Genomic DNA, 22,936 nt, shown 5'->3' with positions numbered 1-22,936 from the left:
CATACGAGACAGGGACTGTCAGCTGTCATGCTCAGGCACTGCACCCCGATCCAGCACCATCAGTGACACTAGAGCCGCTTCCAGTCATGGGAGGCTCCGAGGTATCTGACCCAACCACCAGAGAGTTGGAAGGGCAGGAAGACCCTGTCCCACGGGCCTCCTCCTGTTCCTCACCAGACAAGGCGGTGGCGGGCACCACCACCACCCTGCCAGCGATGGACACCAAGGGTCACCAGGACCTCCTTAGGAGGGTGGCCCTAAACCTTAATCTCCAGGCAGAGGAGGTCATGGAGGAGTCTGACCCAGTGGTGGACATCCTTACCCCTTGAGGGTGTCCTTGCCCCTCATAAGAACGATCCAAAACACCACTAAGGTGCTTTGGCAGACTCTGGCCTCTATACCACCCATTGCTAAAGGGGTGGAAAGATGATATTTTGTGCCGCAGAAAGTGTACAAATACCTTTTCACCCACCCCCAGCCGGGGACTGTGGTGGTCGATGCGGCAGACCACAAAGAGTGGCAAGGGCTGCTGGGTCCCGCGCCTAAGTCACGGGATGCTAAGAAGCTTGACCTTTTCGGCCAAAAAGTTTATTCAACTGCGGGGCTCCAGCTTTGAGTGGCCAGCCAGCAAGAGGTACTCAGCTGCTATGCTTTCAACTCTTGGAGCTCGTTGACAAAGTTCCAGGAGTTACTCCCGGCTGTCTCGCGCAAGGAGTTTAGCGCACTCCTTGAAGAGGACAGGGTGGTCTCTAGAACCTCACTCCAGGCCGCACTAGACGTGGCGAACTCGGCAGCTCAGACAATCGCCACCGCCATCACAATGAGGCGCAGTGCGTGGCTCCAGATCTCAGGGATAGCACCTGAGATCCAGAACACTATACAGGACCTCCCCTTTGACTGTGCAGGCCTGTTTGCCCAAAATACGGACTCTCACCTGCACAGCCTTAAGGACTCGCAGGCAACTCTGAAGTCTTTGGGGATCAACACCCCAGCACCTCAGAGAAAGCTTTTAAGCCTCAGCCCCCGTCCCGCTTCTATTCTGGGCCTCCTAGGCGAGACTCTCCAAGGAGACAGGGCAGAAACAATAGGAGGCGCTCGCCACAGTCCTCCTCAGGCCAAGGCCAGGGTTCAGCCCCCTGGCCCGAAGTCAAACTTTTGAAGATGCGCCCGAGGACGGAGCATCGGTTTCAGTCTCGGATCCTTACCTCCCCCCCCTTTGTGAATCGACTCTCCCGCTGCTACCGTTTTTGGTCCCAGATCACGTCAGATCGTTGGGTCCTCAGCACGGTAGGGGCGGGATGTTCTATCCAATTCTGTTCCCTCCCACCCCCCTTCCCCGTCCCTCTTCAGGGACCCTTCTCACGAGCAACTCCTCTTGCAGGAGGTGCAATCACTCCTCGCTCTAGGGGCAATAGAGGAGGTTCCTCAGGAGTTCAGGGGCAAGGGGTTCTACTCCTGCTATTTCCTCATCCCCAAGGCCAAGGTGGGCTCTGGCCTATCCTGGACCTGTGAGATCTCAACACATTCATAAGGAAGGTTTAGTTCTACATGATCTCTTTGGCCACCATCATTCCTTTCCTGGATCCGGGGGACTGGTACGCCGCCATCGACTTGAAAGATGCATACTTCCATATATCTATTATCCTGGCCCACAGACGATTCCTGAGATTCATAGTCAGTGGCCAGCACTATCAGTTCAGTGTGCTCCCGTACGTGCTCTTGGCGGCCTCCTGGGTATTCACCAAGTGTATGGTGGTCGTGGCAGCCTTCCTCTGCAAACGTCAGGTGCAAGTATTCCTGTACCTAGAAGACTGGCTTATCAAGGCCGAGTCCCAAGCACGGGCCGCAGAGCATGTGTCCCTGGCCTGGGCCACGTTCCACATGCTGGGCCTCATATTGAACGTGCCCAAATCCACACTGGCACCGACGCAGAGAATAGAATTCATAGGGGCTCTCTTGGAATCCACGCAGGCCAAGGCGTTCCTGCCGGAGCTGTACTTCCAATCATTTACCGACATTATCAAGCACCTTTGCCGGTTTCCCACAACCATGGCCAGAAATTGCATGAAACTATTGGGGCATGTGGAAGCCTGCACATATGTGATACAGCACGCCAGGTTACGCCTTCGGCCACTCCAGGCATGGTTGGCGCAGGTGCACAGGCCGGGCAGGGACCCGCTGGACACGATAGTTATCCTCTCCCCTCGCTTCGTCGAGTCTCTCCACTGGTGGCTGCAACCACAAGTTGTTTGTGCGGGAGTACCCTTTGCCAAACCCCATCCTATGCTGTTGGGGAGTGCACGTGGGCAATATCAGGACCCAAGGCCAATGGTCCCACACAGAACTATCACTGCATATCAATGTAAGGGAGCTGAGGGCAGTTCGACTGGCATGCCAAGCATTCCAGGCCCGCCTGCAGGGCACATGTGTGTCAGTGCTGAGGGACAGCAGTGCAGCGATGTTCTATATAAACAAAAAGGGTGGTGCTCACTCCTCTCCCCGTGCCGGGAATCCCTTGAGCTGTGGGATTTTTGCATCACCCACTCGATACACCTTGAGTCGTCGCACCCTCTGGGGGCACAGAACAAGCTAGACGACTGCCTTAGCTGTTTGTTTCACGGCCATGAATGGTCCTTCCGGCTGGACATTGCACACTCAATTTTCCAGAAGTGGAGCTCTCCCCACATAGATCTGTTCGTGACACGGAGCAACAGGAAGTGCCAGCGGTTTTGCTCCTTCCTGAACCACAGCCCAGGCTCCATCGCGGATGCCTTTCACGGATGGGTCGCCTGCTGTGCGCGTTTCTGCCCTTCCCTCTCATACACAGAGTCCTCAAGACTCGCCAGGACAGGGCTTCCTTGATCCTCATAGCACCAGAGTGGTCCCGCCAGCACTGGTTCACCATGCTGTTGAACCTCTTAGTGGACAGACCAGTGGCGCTTCCTGTCTGTCCGACCCTAATCACACAGGACCGTCTGCAACACACCAATCTGGAGTTCCTCCACCTCATGGCGTGGAAACTCCATGGCTGAACCCTCTTGAGCTTCAGTGTTTGGACCCAGTGAGGGAGGTCCTGCTGGGAAATAGGAAACCCTCCATTTGTACCACATACATGGCAAAGTGGAAGCGTTTTTCCATTTGGTCTCAGCAAAGGGGAACTGAACAGCAGCTAGCTCCAATTCTCCTGTTATACCTTAAGCAGCAAGGGTTAGCACTGTCATCTCTCAGGGTACACCTTGCTGCCATCTCAGCCTTTCACCCAGGGGCAGCGGGTGGGTCAGTGTTCGATAATCCCATGGTAGGCAGGTTTCTCAAGGGCTTAGACAGATTTTATCCCCAGGTACAACTGCCAGTTCCCCAGTGGAACCTCAACCTTGTTCTGTCCGCACTCATGCGCCCCCCTTTCGAGCCCATGGCAACCTGCCCTCTGTCATACCTCTCATCGAAAGTGGCCTTTCTGCTGGCCATAACCTCGGCCATAGGCGCCAACTTCTGGCGCCAGTGGGTGCTCAACCCCCAGCCCCGCTCCGACTCTTCCCCTGCCCTGCCCCCTTTCCAACGCCTTCCCCAAAGTCCCTGCCCCAGCTCCGCCCCCTCCCTGCCCCATTGGACTCCTTCCCCAAATTTCCACCCCAGCCCCGCCTCTTCCCTGTCTTCTCCCCTGAGTGCGCCACGTTCCCGCTCTTCCCCCCTCCCTCCCACAACTTGTTACGCCACAAAACAGCTGTTTCACTGCGGCAAGCACTGGAGGAGAAGCGAGGACGCGGCGTGCTCTGGGGAGGAGGCGGAGGTGAGCTGGAGAGGGCGGGTGGGGCGGGAAGCTTGGCTACCGGTTGGTGTAGAGCACCCACCAATTTTTCCCCGTGGGTGCTCCAGCTCCAGAGCACCCACGGAGTCGGCGCGTATGATCTCAGCCAGAAGGGTAACCAAGCTCAGACCACACTGACTTCCGAACCACCATATATGGTCTTTTATAAAGACAAGGGGCAGCTACGCCCTCATCCTGAGTTTCTGCCTAAGGTTGTCTCCCAGTTTCATGTGAACCAAGACATATTTTTACCTGTGTTCTTCCCTAAACCCCATGCCAGTAACAGGGAGCGCATGTTCCATTCCCTGGATGTTAGGCGTACCCTAGCATTCTACATTGAGCACACAAAGCCATTTTGTAAGTCACCACAGCTCTTTATTGCAATCACAGAAAGGTTGAGGGGGCTTCCGATCCCGTCCCAATGCATTTCATCATGGATCACGTCCTGTATCAGGACTTGCTACGACCTGGCTAAAATTCCAGCCCTTCCGCTTACGGAGCACTCCACCAGAACGCAGGCGTCGTCTGCAGCATTCCTGGCGCCGGTTCCTATCCAGGACATTTGCAAGGCAGCAACGTGGTCTTCCATCCACACCTTCACGTCACACTACGCCATTACCCAGCAGGCGAGGGATGATGTAGCCTTTGGCAGGGCAGTCCTGCACTCAGCAACCAGGTGAATTCCGACCCCTCCTTCCGGGGGAACTGCTTGGAAGTCACCTATTGGAATCCACATGAGCAATCACTCGAAGAAGAAAAAATGATTACCTACCTCTCGTAACTGTTGTTCTTCAAGATGTGTTGATCATGTCCATTCCAAATCCCGCCCGGCACCCCTCTGTCGGAGTATTCCGGCAAGAAGGAACTGAGCAGGCGGCGGGTCGGCAGGGACCTATATACACCGCCATAAAGGCGCCACTGTAGGGGTATCTACAGCCAAACCGACGGGTACCGCTAGCGGAAAAACCTTCCTACGATCGTGCACACGGCACGCACACACCTATTGGAATGGACATGAGCAACACATCTCGAAGAACAACAGTTACGAGAGGTAGGTAACCACTTTTTCTTTTTTCACATCCCACACCAAGCTCCCTGGTAGTGGATGCTGTTAATGAAAGGGGCAAACAATCATATGTCATTAGCCAAATACAACCCCACAAATTATGGCACACTATCCAATTTTATTGAATTTCTCCCTGAGGGGGAAAAAAAAGCAATTTAGTGCACTCATTTCCGAGGGCCAACTGATCACCAGGATGGCACCGCAAGCTGCCCTAGACTCTGCAGATAGAGCAGCACGATCCACACCATGATCATAATGAGGAGGGCGTCCTGACTGCATCTCTCTAGCTTCCCTAAAGAAGTGCAAGCAACAGTGGAGGACCTGCCGTTCAAGGGCATCTCTGAAGTCCTTGGGTATCTATACTCCTAGGACAAAGAGAAGACAAGGAAGGTATTATAACCCACAGAGCTTCCGGTCCACTCAGTTTGCACAGACACACAGGCAATACGAGCCACAAGCCAAGAAACAATGACCCCCAAGGAGACTATACTTGTCAAATCAGTCTACCACATTCATCTACTCATCAACATTGGTCGAGGGCCCGAGACCCCCCAACTTTCAACACTGGAAACTCCTACCATCTCCCAGCCATTTGGAAACCGTTTAACTCCCCTATTACCCAGTCTGGCAATCTATCACTACAGACAGATGGGTGCTGGAGATAATTGAAGTTGGGTACTCCATACCCACCCACCCACCCCTCCCTTCCCTCTTCAGGGACCCCTCTCATGAAGATCTATTGCGACAGGAGGTAACCCACCTCATCCGGCTAGGAGCAGTAGAACTGATACCAACAAAATACAAAGGGACGGGTTTCTGCTCAAATTACTACCTCACACACACAAAATAAACAGGAGGATGAAGACCCATTCTTGATCTCTGATGGCTCAATAAATTCATCAGAAATCAACACTTCAAGATGGTGACGCTGGCCAACATTATCCCAGCGTTAGAAAGAGGGGACTGGCTCTCGGCCCTTGACCTCCAGGAAGCATACTTCCACATAATGATTCACCCATCACATTGGAGGTTTCTCTGATTCATTCTCGGACCAGATCATTTCCAATACAAGGTCCTGTCCTTCGGTCTGTCCATTTCTCCCCGAGTCTTCTCAAAGGTACTCGCGGTAGTCGCTGCGCTCCTCTGCAAGAGGGGAATCGTGATATTTCCATATCTGCATGATTGCCTACTATAAGCAGCGAATTGACCAGCAGCAGTGGAGGCTACCCAACAAACAATAGGCCTCTTTCCGCAATTAGGTCTCCCAAAAAAAAAAAAAAAAAGTCAACCCTCAGTGAATGAATCTGATTGCCACATCACTCAACAGCCTCCAGGTAAGAGCCAGGACTTGTTTGGAATTACTGGGTCACATGGCCGCATCGACCTTCATCGCTCAACACGCGACATATGAAACATATGCGAACCCTACAAGCTTGGCTCCGTCCAATTTATTGCTCATGAAGACACAGTATAAACAAACGCCTCACAATGCCAAGCAAAGTAAAAGACTTTCTATCTTGGTGGACACAACCACACAACGTATGCCTGAGAGTGCCTTTCGCCCAAGCCCCTCCTACATTGACTATTACGACGTATGCGTCCCTCATAGGTTGGGGAGCACATCTGAACTCACATTCTGCTCAAGGTCGTTGGTCCCTAACAGAAGCCCGCCCTCACATAAATCTGCTAGAACTCAGAGTTGTTCACAATGCATGCCCCACTTTCCTACCCATGATCAGAAACAAGACCATACAAATACTCATGGACAATTTGGCATGCATGTTCTACATAAACAGACAAGGAGGGTTCACATTCACATTCCCTGTGTGCAGAGGCCATGCAACTTTGGCACTGGTGCATCCAGCACAACATCCATATTATAGCAGCTTACCTGCCCGGATGTCAAAAGACTATGGCAGATGCACTCAGCAGGAACTTTTCTCAGGACCACAAGTGGGAACTTGACACCAGGGTTTTCCACAACATAGTCAAACAATGGGGATTCCCCACAATAGACCTCTTTGCAATGGAGTACAACACCAAATGCCTGTTGTTTTGCTCCAGGGCCAGCATGGGCCATCACTCCTTGGGAGATGCGTTTCTTATCAAATGGAGGACGCTCTCCACCTATGTGCCTCCTCCCCTGCACCTCCATTCCCTTTATGGCGTGAGTGCCTCACAAGATCAAAGCAGACAAGACCACAGTAATACCGATAATCCCTGCATGGCCTTGTCAAACATCGTTCCTCTACACTCTCAGAATGTCAGTGTGCAGACCTCAAACTCTTCCTCTCCTGCCTTGTCTCCTGTCCCAGGACTCTGGATGAACTCTGCACCCGACCCTGGAGACACTCCATCTCAAAACGTGGTTGCTCCATGGCTCCAGGGGCCTGAAATGACATGCTCCAAAGAAGTACAGAACATTTTATTAAATAGTCACTGACTGACTACCTGCTGCACATACCTACACAAATGGAGACACTTTGATTCCTGGTGTCACACGAAGCAGACCACATCGGTATCTGCCCCCTTACCTTTGATTCTGGATTACCTGCATGAATTTAAGAGATCAGACCTATCTATTAGCTCAATCAGGGTACATCTCTCAGCCATAGCAGCTTTCCACCATAAGATACCACCAAACATTTTCTGAAAAGCCTCAACACTTTCAGACCTCAACTTAGTTCTCTGGGGCATCACCAGATACCCAATTCGAGCCACTAGCCACTTGCTCACTTCTCCATCTGTCAATGAAGGTGACCTTTCTAGTCGCCATTACATCTGCAAGACGAATGGGGGAACTAGGGGCCCTCATGGCTGATTCACCCTACACAGTATTTTCTGAAGACAAAATCACTCTCAGACCGCATCCCAAGTTCTTACCTAAGGTTGCTGCCTCTTTCCACCTCAACCGAACCATCTACTTACCCATGTTCTATCCTAAGCCACATAAGGATAGGCAAGAATGCACACTTCACATCCTCAATGTTCGCAGGGCCCTGGCTTTTTACACAGATAGAACAAGGTCATTCCGCAAGTCCCAAAATTATTCGTTTCAATCATGGAACAATCAAAAGGAAATGGCATATCCAAACAGAGGCTCTCCAAATGGATTTCAGAATGCATCAAATTGTGTTACCAGCCACAGGACCTGCAACCCCCTATGGGGATTCACATGCGTTTCACCAGGGCAATGTCGACTTCAATAGCTTTTCTGAACAGTGTTCCCATTCCGGCCTATGTAGACCTGTGACATGGGCCTCTACCCATACATTTATGTAGCACTACGCATTAGAGCAGCCTGCAACATCTGATGCATTATTTGGACTCGCCGTATTATCCTCTGCCACAACGTCAACTCCAAAGCCCCTCCCTTCCACTGGAGGGCACTGCTCTGAAGTCACCTAAAGTTGGGCACCCACAGGGACATCACTCGAAGAAGAGAGAGTTACTCACCTTGTGCAGTAACTGAGGTTCTTCGAGATGTGTGTCCCCATGGGTGCTCCACTACCCTCCATCTGCCCCTCTACTTCAGAGTTTCACACTCATGCTTTGCAGTAGAGAAGGAACAGAGGGGAGGTTGCTCGCACAGTGCCAATTAACTGCTTGAGGCAGCGCGAGACGGGGACTGAGCATGTGCGACCCAACCAGGCACTGCTACCACAAATCTCCGATAACAAGCACAAGGGTGCTAAAACTCTTAAAGTAGAGCACTCACAGGGGGACACATCTCGAAGAACCTCAGTTATTGCACAAGGTGAGTAACCCTCTCATCCTAATTTAGATTGCATCGTCTTGGGACAGTGATCTGTCTTTATATGTTCAGTGAAGTACACTTCTTGGATGTGGTGAAATAGGAAGATTACAGGCAGTCTCAGAATAAAGTGGAAGATATGCATGTATGTACGCCTCTGTTGTAGGGAGTAGGTCTATAGTATGTAATAGGACAGATAGCGCCAAATATTAAGTGGGACTATAGGTAATTAAGTCAGCATTTAGTCCTAAATGTCCACCATCAACTATAAATTTTCAGCAAGTCATATTATGTACAATTCTGTGTTACCTATAGTTTTCAACCACTGATGAATTTAAGTTGCTGACAAGAGAATTTTGTGTTAATTTATGCTTCTTCAGTTAGTTAGGAGTTTAGATTAGGAGCAGATTTATGGATTTAGTTTGTTCTTGCATATATTACCCTGATCTTTCACACATATTTCAGGTATTGTTGAAGAGTACCAGTTGCCATATTATGACATGGTGCCGAATGATCCATCTTATGAAGATATGAGAGAGGTGGTGTGTGTCAAGCGCCTACGCCCAGTGGTATCTAACAGATGGAATAGCGATGAAGTAAGTACACCAAAAGGGAGAAATGGGAGGAGTTCAGCGTTAGCCCCTAATGTACAATAAGGGTATTTTAGTCTTTCCCAGAGTTTTCTGAAACTGAAGTAGAGTAGGCAACAAAATTAGACATTCTAATGTTTTGAGATATCTCTGACCACAATAAAAATACTAATGTGTGAGAACAACTGGTAGCGCTTTTACATGCCTGATCTTTTTATATACCCATCTGGATGGGAAGGAGAAATACCTCACCAGCAACCAACTGCATGGTCATATTCTCACCCCAAACCAATCTAGAGCTAGGCTTTAGTATTTTCCTGTGTTTTTGAATGGACCTACAATTTAACATGTCATTTTAATGCAATTTATCACACTCAACCTCAGTATATCTTTTTCTGTCATACTGGATATATCAGACATTTTCAACATTGTGGAATATGAGGTGATACTAGTGTGTTTGTAGACCTGAGAAGAGGATGGGGTAGATCATTAGTGGCCCCATTGCTTTTTCATGGAGAGATCTCATTGGTAGTGCTGCACAGTTCTTCAGGTGTCCTCTGCATGTTCCCACTAATGGGATGCACAGACCGTTCAGCCTGACCAATAGAACTCTAGCTAGAAGTGTTTGTTAGCATGTTCATGTGCCTCCCTCATCTCTCAATGGGGTCAGGGTCAGTGCTGCCAGCCTGCCCCCCACGGCAAGGGTCCGGGGTCGAGGCTGCCGGCCTGCCCTGCAGGGTCGGGGGTCCCGCATATGTGGCCCACAATGATAAATAAGTTGAGAACCACTGATATAGATCCATATGCCGCTCTGATTACTTACATATTCTATCTTACTTCTTATTAGGGCTGTCAAACGATTAAAAAAAGTAATCGCAATTAATTAAAAATTAAGTGTGATTAATCATGCTGTTAATAATAGAATACTTTTATTCTTTATACATTCATTTAAATATTTTTGGATGTTTTCTACATTTTCAAATATATTTCAATTACAGCACAGAATACAAAGTGTAAAGTGCAAACTTTATATTTATTTTTTATTAGAAATATTTGTACTGTAAAAAACAAAAGAAATAGTATTTTTCAATTCACCTAATACAAGTACTGTAGTGCAATCTCTTTATCATGAAAGTTGAACTTACAAATGTAGAATTATGTAACAAAACCCCCTGCATTCAAAAACAAAACAATGTAAAACTTTAGAGCCTATATGTCCACTCAGTTCTACTTCTTGTTCAGCCAGTCGCTCAGACAAACAAGTTTGTTTACATTTGCAGAAGATAATGCTGCCTGCTTCTTGTTTACCATGTCACCTGAAAGTGAGAGCAAGCATTTGCATGGCACTGTTGTAGCTGGTGTCGCAAGATATTTACATGTCAGATGCGCTAAAGATTCATATATCCCTCGATGCTTCAACCACCATTCCAGAGGACATGCATCCATGCTGATGACGGGTTCTGCTCGATAACAATCCAAAGCAGTGCGGACCAACTCAAGTTCATTTTCATCATCTGAGTTAGATGCCACCAGCAGAAGGTTGATTTTCTTTTTTGGTCGTTCGGATTCTGTAGACACTTCAGATTCTTCAACCTTGGCTTGAGTGCTGTAGCTATCTTTAGAAATTTCACATTGGTATCTTCTTTGCATTTTGTCAAATTTCCTGTGAAAGTGTTCTTAAAACGAACAACATGTGCTGGGTCATCATCTGAAATTGCTATAACATGAAATGTAAGGCAGAATCCGGGTAAAACAGAACAGGAGACATACAATTCTCCCCCAAGGAGTTCAGTTACAAATTTAATTAACGCATTATTTTTTTAACTACCATCGCCAGCATGGAAGCATGACCTCTGGAACGATGGCTGAAGCATGATGAGACATATGAATCTTTAGCGCATGTGGCATGTGTAAATACCTTGCGACGCCAGCTACAACAGTGTCACGAGAAGGCCTGTTCTCACTTTCAGGTGACATAATTAAGAAGTGGACAGCATTATCTTCCATAAATGTAAACAAACTTGATTCTCTTAGCAATTGGCTGAACAAGAAGTAGGACTCAGTGGACTTGTAGGCTCTAAAGTTTTACATTGTTTTTGAGTGTAGTTATGTAATAAAAATCTACATTTGTAAGTTGCACTATCATGATAGAGATTGCACTACAGCACTTGTATGAGGTGAATTGAAAAATACTATTTCTTTTGTTTATTATTTTTACAGTGCAAATATTTGTAATAAAAAATAATATAAAGTGAGCACTGTACACATTGTATTCTGTGTTGTAATTTAAATTGATATATTTGAAAATGTAGAAAAACATCCAAAATATTTAATAAATTTCATTTGGTATTCTATTCTTAACAGCACGATAAATCACAATTTTTTAATTGCGATTTTTTTTTTAGTTAATTGCATGAATTAACTGCGGTTAATCAACAGCCCTACTTATTATTACTCATTATATCTTAAAAGAGTTGGTCTCTGTTTGTCACCAGTCAAGGTTCATCTTGCAGCAATTTCAGTTTACTATGTCCCTGTGGATAGTAAATTAGTTTTTACTCGTCATGTAAAGATTCTTGAAATGTCTTAATAATCTATATCCATCGGTTAGATATCCTATACCATCTTCGAATTTAAACATAGTGCTTACACAGTTAATGAAACATTCATTTGAACTGTGGGAATCTGTATGCTGTTCTCTTTATCTATTAAGACAGTCATCTTGATAGCTATCTCTTCTGCAAGGCGCATAAGTGAATTACAAGTGATAATGCTGTACCCACCATTTACTATCTTTCATAAGGATAAAGGAATTCTCTGTACACACCCAAGATTCTTATATTTTACTATAAATCTGTTACCAGCTTTTTTTTCCTGAACCTCACACTCAAGATGAGGAGGCTAGATTTCATGTGCTAGAAGTTAGAAGGGCTTTAGTTTTCATTTAAATAGAACTAAGCATTTTCAACAGTCTCCCAATTTCTTTATTTCTTATGAAAAGAGGAATAATGGGAGAGAGGTCACGTACAAATTCTTGCAAGATGGGTTAGGCTATGTATTGAAGTTTATAAGCTGATGAATTCCTGTCCTGAAGGAATTAGAGCTCATTCTACTAGATCAGAAGCAGTATCTGTGGCATTCGCTAGACATATTCCTTTAATAGAAACATAAAGAGTAATAATGTGGTGTACAATCCACACTTCTACTAGGAACTACTCCTTAGACTTAAAACCTAGATCAGATGCAAAATTTGGCAATGCAATTCTCATTTTACTAGGATTCCATGTTCCCACCAGCCTGGGTCAGAGTTACCGTAGTTAGACTGTCCTGTGAGTGGGAATATGCAGAGGATAGTCAAAGAAGAAATGAAGGTTACTTACTTGTAACTGGAGTTGTTCGACATGGACTCCCTATATTCACACATTCTGCACACCTTTCCTCTCTGCTTTGGAGTCCTACTCTCAGAGGACCTGAGGCCATGGGAAAAGGACCTGAGGCAGCTGGCCACCATACCCCTTTTATATCCTTGCCATGGAAGGTTTAATGTTCACTGATGGGAGGGCTGAGGGACAGACATGAGCGTTCCAGAGAACATTGCTGGCTAGAGTTCTACCATTCAGGCTGTGCTGGTCGGAGCATCCCATGAGTGGGAATATGCATAGTCCATCTCAAAGAACTCCGGATACAAGTAAGTAACCTTCATTTTCCTTTTTACTCAGAGAGATCTCATATAGAGTATCATTAGGTTTTGCATTGTTCCTGTTTTCATTGTGTACCTGAGATCCATTAGGAGAATTAATGGTATTCTAGGGTCAGTATCCCAGAAGAAGGTGAAATAATAATGGGATTAAAATGCCCATTTATTAAGGGTAACAGTAGCTCATACTGCATAATTTCCAATGTTTAGTTTAAAGGTAGTGCTAGTTCAGATATGCTGCTATATATTGAAGCCCCGAGCACTGGCAGGCAAGTCACACAGGACTGAAGCCCTGAGACCACCCCTCCCTGCTGGGCAGAAGCCAGAGGAGATGTGTGTGTGTGTGTGGGGGGGGGGGGGGGTGGCACATGGGTTTATGTGCTCCTCTCCTCGCCCCCCAATTTTTGCCATGGTTTGCTGGCCCCGCTTGGGCATATGATGTCATCGGGTTCCCTCTTTGCATGGCAGCTGCTGGAGCTGGCAAGCTGGGAGCTGCAGGCATGGGGAGTGGCAGTGGCAAACAGCTGGGAGCTGCAGGGAGAGCCGCTGCTTTTGCTGCTGCCTCTCCCCATGGCGCTAAAGCAGCGGCTCCTTCCTACAGCTCCCAGCTGTTTGCTGTTGCCTCTCCACACAGAGCTAGCACCTGGGATCTGCTGGAAGGGGCCACTGAAGGTAAGAGGGAGGGCATCCCGCTGTTGTGAGGGGGGACACCTTTAAATTGTGACATCCTCCACCCCCCCCCCCCTCTCAGCAGGCACCAGTCGTTTCTGGCAGAAGCCCCTAGCCCCACCACTGTGCTGCAGTGCAGAACACACACACCCTCCAATTTTGGTGAGCTCCTTCAGCCACACTTTAACTGTAAAAGAGCCGCATGCGTCTCACAAGGTGCAGTTTGGCCATCCCTGTTACATTAATTTGCTGTTTAAGAGGCACAAAAATTTGTGTTCAAAATTTTGCATTTATTTTCAGTGTGCTTGAAATTGAGTAAACCTTTTAAGGTAGGGTTCCAAAGACTGTTGGCAGTCTTCAAATGTTTACTAGTCTCTTCACACATTCTCCCAAATTGGTGTGAATTACCTTACACTGTGATCAAGATTAGAAAATACATATATTTTATTGTCAATTCAGCATTATGTGTAATAAAGATTTTCCCATGAGATGCAGGGTTTTTTATCATTCTATGTAATTATGGGTTAAACAGGAATATTTGGTCTTTAAATGGATATTATTAAGGCTGGTAGATAAATAATATGATCTACCTGTTTCAAATAGAAGCTATATGCATGCTATATTATTTCTTTTCCCACCGTCAGAGATTGTCCATTTCTTTTGGACATGCCCTAATTTCTCCCATTTCACTTGTCACCCAATCAGACCTTTTGTCATGACAGCCTTCCCTCTGGTGAGAAACATTGGGTACACAGTATGACACCTCATTACTCTGCTATGGGATGTTAGTCTGACCCACTGAAACTTTATAGTCCTCTTCCATTTTTGAATTCAGGCAGTAAATTGAAATGTAAAAGAATCCCTGAGCTCTTATAAAACAAAAGAAAGAGCACCAGTTTGTTGTTGTGTTGTAACTAAGGCACACTTTCTAAATCAAATCATTGTTGGAGATACCAATGTTACTTTATTCAGGGGAAATAATTGTCAAAGGATATTGTAAATAAATCAACAGAATACTAAAAAAAAGTAACCTTTTTGGCCTACTAGCTTTACCAGTGTCCTCCTTAAAACTTGTGCCATTTCAACTGTCAGTCATTATTGTTTACAATATTATCCTTTTTGTTTTTTAATTTTCAGTGTTTAAGAGCAGTGTTGAAGTTAATGTCTGAATGCTGGGCCCACAATCCTGCCTCTAGACTTACAGCCTTGAGGATCAAGAAGACACTTGCCAAGATGGTGGAATCACAAGATGTAAAGATTTGACAGAATAATATAGTACTGAGGAGCAGAGTTGGACTCCTAGAACTTTTCACCCTGATAAGGGTGGGAACTAAGTGGGAAGAGGAAGCAACTGAGATTCAGTCCACTTCCTGATCTCACTTTTACAGGCTGCTAATATTAAATCTTTCAGTACTTTGTAGAATATAATGCTGAGAGTCTCTGTACACTACATGCTACATATATGGACAGCCTTGTTTTAAATATGCGTATCATTTTTGTTTTAAGCTGCATTGAGACTTCAGTCACACTTAGTGAGTCTCCAGTGAAACTCTGGATACTGAATTGCTTTCTGTGAAAGCCTTAAAAAGCTAAATGGATTCAACAGAGATGGAGAAATATAAGCTTTTTGCCTTCTACCTGATAAAAACCTAGTTGGTTCATACCAAGACTTTTTGAAATAGCCTGTAGGTTAGGAATCTGTTTGAGATACTACTCAGTTTAACAGTTCCTATGCCTTTTATGGGTCTTTTATGTGTGTGCCAGGATTCTTTGGCTGCCATTTGGGATAGATGATAATTTAAATTCACAGAAAGACTTATGGTCAGGGCCCCATATGTTCCCTGATTCCACAGTTTCAGGATTTGCCACAGAATTCATCCCTCGACACAGAATTGTGCTCCAGAATCTCAATTTTCATGTTGAAATAATTACATTTCTGTGCTGTTTTGGTTGCAAAGAGAACCTCAGAAATGTGAACAGTGTAAACCAATGTCCATCTGAGGGCTTGTATACATGGTTCAGCAATGCGCACACTAGAGGAGTGTGATTTCTAAAGTATACTGACTGATCCATGTAGATCCTGCTGGCACACACTATAAGTTTCCTAGGGTGCTTAATGTACATGCTGCTTGTTAACATGCACTAGGAAACTTTTTAGTGTATGCCAGCAGGGTTGTTGCAGGCCAGTAAGCGTGCAGCACATGAGTGCATTTTAGAAATCACATTTCTCTAGTGTGCATTGCGTCACTGTGGAGACAGGCCCTGAGTCTGCAGAAAGCCTGAAACAGTGACTGAGAGGTGTGATCTGCCTCAATCATCTCACTTGGGGCCCAGTATGCTCCTTGATTGTGTGGCTGTGGAATTTGGCCTTTTTCAGGGTACCACAGAAGTCATCATATTTGCTGTAGACTTCACCATTTTGCAGCAACCAGATCTTTGGCTTTCTGTTTTGTCTCTCTGTCCTGCTGGGACCTGTCTGCAGCTGCTTCATGCTTTGCATCTTTCCCCATGAGAGGGAATTAAATGGATTGCACTGCATGCTCCTTTCACTATTCTATAGAACCAGGTAGGAGGGGAGGTCTGAGAGCCAGAGCTGGAGTCCAGTTTGCAGCTAGGTCCCACTCCCAGAAGTGCAGGCTGGGCAGCTAGGAAACTGAGAGTGTCATCCAAGGCCTGGGGAACTGAGATGAACCGCTGAAGCTGACTGGCATGCATGAGACAGGCAAAGGAGATTCTGAGCTAGATCATCCTGACAGCATCGTTACTGCTGGAGATCTACTGGGCCACCTAGAGGACACATTGAAAAAACATAATCAAATACTATCATTCCTGAAAATCATCGACGAATTGTAAATCAGTGAGTATTTTCAACTGAATCGGATGTGTGTTGTTGGGTATGGGAGAAATGGGATTGAAAGGGGTTTTAATGGAGGTACAATAAATTAACATTGCTGCAGGATTTGGTCAAGGGTTGCTGTATAATATGCAGTGATGTGCATATGATTCTGTACTGCAGCAACTAGCTAGTTACATGAAAGCCATTTGGCTTGCACGGGGAATCAAATTTCTGCTCCTTTTTTTGTTGACCAAGACAGGTTGATATAAAAGGCCAAACAAACTAAAATGATTACTGTAAAGTTGGGTCATTAGTTATATACCATTAATTTTGTCACTGTTCGTTTGAAGTCAGAAAAAGCACCATAACTCAAATTTAAACTCCCAATGCTGTGAATCTTCTGAAGATTAAAAACACAGTATTGGAACAGTTCAGTTAAACCTAATTTAAGTGCCTCTAACCTTGTTCTAGATAATTTAAAAAAGGGAAGGTATTTATATAGTGTGTACTGTGCTCTATTTTAAAACACCTGGTCATAGGTACATGTGTACACACATGCTATAGCCCAGATTTGGAGGGGGAGGGAATTAGAAATAATGTTGAAATTGTTCAGACGTAGCGATTTCATATAAAGATTTTTGATAAATTATCTGTCGTCTTAAAATGGGTACATGGAGACTGCTTTGAAATTGTGTTAAAATGTCTTTTGAAAATACAATAGAAAATGTAGCTTAATGAAGTTCCAATATGCATTTGTGAACAACTGCAAATAACTATCTAACATTGGGTTTTTTCACTTTTGTTCCATAGTTTGCAAAAAGTAAGTGGTCAGGCAAAAGACTGCAGTATTTTTTATTTTCTGTTGTGATGTACAGACTTTATTTAACAATGCTACATATTTTATAGAAAACTAGTTATCTCAAGGGACATTTCTTTTTTAAAATAAAGTCATTACTTTTGTTCATTAAAGCCTTTAAGTATTAATATGTATTCTGGTTGAACAATTCATGGGTGTGTCAAGTATAATTTTAACTTATTTGAAGACAGCGGTAGACAATAGTGTGCCACAATTCTTATGAAAAAAAGGGCTTTAAATTTTTTTTCCGTCCATTGCCAAGAAAGATATAAGATGAGGCTGAAGTTGTTAAGCATGTCTTTGTGCATTAGTTTGCATAGTACTCCTGGGGGAATTCTGTGCCAAAAATTAAAAATTCTGCACATAGTATTTTAAAGTTCTGCAAAATTCTGCATATTTTATTTGTTAATATAACACAATATAATCACGCCGGTTTCAATTATTTTGGTAATTTATTTAAACTACAATACAATGGATGGAGAATGGGAGTGGGGAGCATTGGAGGAAATCCCCAAGCCCCCTCTGTCTAGTAGTAATGTAGCTAGTATTGACCCTTTACTTCTAGTTATTAATCAACAAATATATGCAGCCATATGCTCAGTGTTACATCATAGGCAATTGAAGAGCAAGTGAGGGCTCAGACTCACAATTTATATTGGCTACTGACCATCTCCAGGAAGGTCAGTAGAAAACAGTTCATGGAGCTCATTTTGATAGGAAAATTTTTCAGTCAAAAAATTTAATTAGTTCTAATCACTAAAGCATCATAAGGATTTATAAGGCTAATACAATAAGGCTTATTTACACCACTTTGGGAATATAAAGGAGCCTTAAATTTTTTACACCTGTTTTATACTCCTGGGGAATTTACTAAGAACAATGGGAACAATTCACTAAGCAGGCAGGCTGCTACATTCTACTCTGCCTGTGGGGACAGAGCCTGCTGCACATCTACCTTCTCAGAAACACCCCAAAGCCTTGCCCCTTCATGCCGAGCATTCCACAATAGCAAGCAAGAGGGACAGAGTGTCTCTTTCTCTCTCACACATGACTGCCCAGCCCTCCCTCCCCGGGTGTGATTTACGTCTCTACCAGCAGCTCTGGGCACTCAAACTAACCTGCTTGCACTGCTGGGGAGGGGTGTGTGACTGCTCTTGCGGCTTCCCTTTGCTTCCCCATCAGAAGTCATTTTTCTGATGGGAAGCAAAGAAATCTGCAGGGGCCATGAATTCTGCGCATGCACAGTAACGCAGAATTCCCCCAAGAGTAGCACAGGTAGTTGGAAAATATTTGGCATGAGTAATAAAATCAATAATTTAGAATAAACTGCTTCCACCCACCCATTGCCCTGGGTTTTTAACAATAAAAAGGAAAATGTTTATGCATGTGTCCCATAAGCTTGCTCTTTCAGAACATGGAGTTTTTTTTTATTTAATCCATTCCTATATTGCAGTGGTTCCCAAACTTGTTCCGCCGCTTGTGCAGGGAAAGCCCCTGGCGGGCCGGGCCAGTTTGTTTACCTGCCACGTCTGCAGGTTCGGCCGATCACAGCTCCCAGTGGCCGCGGTTCGCTGTTCCAGGCCAATGGGAGCTGCTGGAAGCAGCGCGGGCCAAGGGACGTACTGGCCACTGCTTCCAGCAGCTCCCATTAGCCTGGAGCAATGAACCATGGCCAGTGGGAGCCGCGATCGGGCGAACCTGTGGACGCAGCAGGTAAACAAACCGGCCGGCCCACCAGGGGCTTTTCCTAAACAAGTGGCGGAATAAGTTTGGGAACCACTGCTATATTGGAATATTTGTATTCATCTCATAAAGTGCCATTTGAATTATACATCTTTATTGGCTATGATTTATTTGCTGACACTTAATCTTGGTGTGTTTTTCTGAAGTCTTTAAGGAAAACAGCTGGTGGTAGTCTAAATAAAGCAACAGAAATGTAAAAATGAAACACCATTTTTAATTATTCATTGATTTCCCCTCACTCCAAATATTTATTGCTTAAGTTTTTGCAAGACAAAATGTTGGTGATACTGAAGGTATGTCTACATTGCAGTTAGATATCTGTGGCTGGCCCATACCAGATGACTTGGGCTCCCGCTCAGGCTAAGGGGCTGTTTAATTGCAGTATAGAAGTTTGTGCTTGGGCTGCAGTCTGAGCTCAGGGACCCTCCCACCTCGCAGGGTCCTAGAGCCCAGGAGCCAGACTGAGCCTGAATGTCTACACTGCAGTTAAACAGCCCCTCAGCCTGAGTCAGCTGGCATGAGCCAGCCATGGGTTTTTAATTGTAGTTTAGACATACTCTGAGTAAATGCCATAACACTTTAAAAGGCTTTTACAAAAAACACTTTTACATAAAGTAAATCCACTGAGCTGGGTTTTCTGTTGGGCGGGTGGAAGAGGGGAGAGGAAGAGATGGAGGGGGACTTGCGCCTAAATTTTAAAAAGTGGTTGCCTAGTTGGGCTCCAAAATCTATTTTTAAGCACCTCCTCAGTAAATGGCCTGATATTCTCAAATCATGAGTATACAGTAACTTTCATTGGCTCAATTGAGAGCCGGTAGGTGCTCAGTATGTCTGAAAATCAGTAAATTAAGGCCCTAATTCAGTAAAGCACTTAAGGATGTGCTTAAGTCCTATGTGAAGTAACTTGAAAAATCAGGGCCTAAATATGTGCTTACGCTCATAGCTTTAGATATCAATTTCTTAAAATCTTGACATTAATCTTAGCAAATTTATTAATTAAAATATTTTTATACTTAATGTAGACTTAAGACAAGTTGCATTGCCTTATAAGGATTCCAAAGCCTTTTAAAGGAGTATCAGACTCCTTCATCCTAAATGAGTGATCGTCTCATTTTGTTGGTCAAACTTACTTTAGTAATTATTTGTCAACCAGTATTTTAAAAAAAAAAAGGGGGGGGGGGGGGAGGGGAGAGGATGCCTAGCAAATATCTTTTAAATGTAATGTGTAGAGTATGCCTTGTGAACATGGTCTGTGCATTGGAACCAATTAAGCATTGCATATGGAGATTTGTATTCTCTAGCAGGTTCTATCTTGTTTTAGTTGGATGGAAAGTAACTTGCATCTTTGAGATAATTGAGGCCATTGTATTCAGTGAGAGTAAGGAAACATTTACATTCCTGGTTAACTTGTAAATTCCTAAAGGAATATGATGTTTCTAGGAATAAATGCAGACTTGCGTTTTGGGTTTTACTGTTTGCTTATCTTAGAATTTTCCTTTAAGAATGAGTATCTTGAAAACCCAAATTAGATAAGTGATGTACAACTTCCGTAGGCCTCTAATCAGCTTTTAAGGTAGATATTTTTGAAAGTACGAGACTTTAAAATCTTGGAAAACTGGTAGCTTCATTTGTATGTACCATATTTTCCTTAATTATTTCATTTACATTTTTAAATTATATTATCTTTAAGTGTTGATATTAAAATGCATAATGAATTTTTAACTGTTACCTCCTCAGTAAGCCTAGAATCAAATTTTAGAACATCATCTAAATGACCACTGAATGTGCTATAAAATTAATTCGTTGGATACAAATCAGCTATATTGTCTTCACATACTATATTTTAAATTAAATTAACAGACTAAAACCATTTGAAGAGTAAAAATGTCACTTAAGTTTAAAATTAAAAATCTTTTTTGGTTACTGATTTAGCAGTTCTCCATTGTTGTGACAGTGCTTCTGTAAGAAGGCAGAGGACACAATCCTGCTTCCACTGGGTGTACCCCATGTAGGGATGATATAATGGTATATAATACAGAGCTTTATGGAGTTCACAGTATAGTAGCCATGGTTTAATAGTTATCACAAAGGTGGAGTGAACACTATTTTACTTAATTTGTTAAACAAATCTCATGTAATTGTTGCCTTGTTCTATATTATCCTTGAATGCAATTAAGTCCACATACTGTAGTGATGTTTGTGCTCTGACCTACCCATGCCCAACATGAAATGTATTATATTGTATACAAAAATAACATTGTAGTTAACTTAGAGAAGATGTAAATAAAAATGAGAGAAGGGTAAAACAAGCAGAATGATTACATTCTTGTGTTTGTTATATGCCAAAAGTGTAGAATAATCTTTTAAAATGTAACACACTAATGTACCTTGTACAGCATCTGATTTAAAAGGTGCCTTAAGTTTACCATGAATGCTTTTTTCTGTACACAGATTATGTCCAATGTATCATTTTTAAGTAAATAACCTTATTTTAGTACATATTAGTAATGTGTTTTGTATTTACTATAAGACTTCTTCATGAGTATGTACTACCTTGGAAACCGATAATACATAACCAAGTACTTCTCTGCTTTTAAAATACTGTATTTGGTTCAGTCTTTAAATCATTGGTTAAGTTAACAATGGTTATTAACAGCTTTAATCATCTTACTTAGTGATGCTCAAAGTTGCATGGTGGACTACCATAAATCATCCAGTGCCTTAAATGTGGGCACAATACTAAAATCAGTATTCTTCTTAACTTTTCTCCTTGGTTCATACTGGAAGAAAAACAAAGTCCTCTTTTAATAAACTGCTTTGCTTGATCATTTGATCTTTATTTGTGTTTGGGGATAGACCTTTTAGGCATATGTTGCCTATACAGGTAAAGATCTATTTGTCAATTGAATTTACACAAACTCTTATTGCCAGTACAAATGATTAGGGCTGTCAATTAATCGCAGTTAACTCACGGGATTAACTCAAAAAAATTAACTGTGATTACAAAAATTAATCACGATTAATCACACTGTTAAACAATAGAATACCAACTGAAATTTATTAAATATTTTTGGATGTTTTTCTACATTTTCAAATATATTGATTTCTACTACAACTCAGAATACAAAGTGTACAGTGCTCACTTTATATTATTTTTATTACAAATATTTTGCACTGTAAAAATGATAAAAGCAATAGTATTTTTCAATTCACTTCATACAAGTACTGTAGTGAAATCTCTATTGTGAAAGTGTAACTTACAAATGTAGAATTTTTTTTTTGTTATATGACTGCACTCAAAAACAAAACAATGTAAATCTTTAGCTACTTACTTCTTGTTCAGCCAATCGCTAAGACAAACAAGTTTGTTTACATTTACAGGAGATAATGCTGCCTGCTTATTTACAATGTCACCTGAAAGTGAGAACAGGTGTTCTCATGGCACTGTTGTAGCCGGCATTGCAAGGTATTTACGTGCCAGATATGCTAAACATTCGTATGCCCCGTCATGCTTCAGCCACCGTTCCGGAGAACATTCTTCCATCCTGCTGATGTTCATTAAAAAAATAGTGGGTTAATTAAATTTGTGACTGAACTCCTTGGGGGAGAATTGTATGTCCCCTGCTCTTTTTACCCGCATTCTGCCATATATTTCATGTTATAGTAGTCTCAGATGATGACCCAGCACATGTTTGATTTAAATACACTGTCACTGCAGATTTGACAAAATGCAAAGGTACCAATGTGAGATTTCTAAAAATAGCTATCGCACTTGACCGAAGGTTTAAGCATCTGTAGTGCCTTCCAAAATGTGAGAGGGACGAGGTGTTGAGCATACTTTTAGAAGTCTTAAAAGAGCAACATTCCGATGCGGAAACTACAGAACCTGAACCACCGAAACAGAAAATAGACCTTTT

General features: G+C 43.7%; 1 protein-coding gene across 2 annotated transcripts in view; it reads left to right on the top strand.

The window, feature by feature from the left end:
* The window catches only part of BMPR1A (bone morphogenetic protein receptor type 1A), a 189,086-nt gene extending 167,570 nt beyond the window's left edge, over positions 1-21,516 (top strand). For both annotated transcript variants that reach the window (XM_065551829.1, XM_005293994.5), the window contains 2 exons: positions 9,094-9,224; positions 14,722-21,516. In XM_065551829.1, coding sequence (XP_065407901.1) covers positions 9,094-9,224; positions 14,722-14,847 — 257 coding nt within the window. In that variant the 3' untranslated portion in view covers positions 14,848-21,516. The remainder of the gene's footprint in view (positions 1-9,093; positions 9,225-14,721) is intronic.
* Positions 21,517-22,936: the final 1,420 nt, after the last annotated feature.

The sequence above is a fragment of the Chrysemys picta genome, chromosome 7 (assembly GCF_011386835.1).
Source record: "Chrysemys picta bellii isolate R12L10 chromosome 7, ASM1138683v2, whole genome shotgun sequence".
Taxonomy (NCBI): domain Eukaryota; kingdom Metazoa; phylum Chordata; order Testudines; family Emydidae; genus Chrysemys; species Chrysemys picta.
This window is presented reverse-complemented; position numbering and strand designations above follow the sequence as displayed.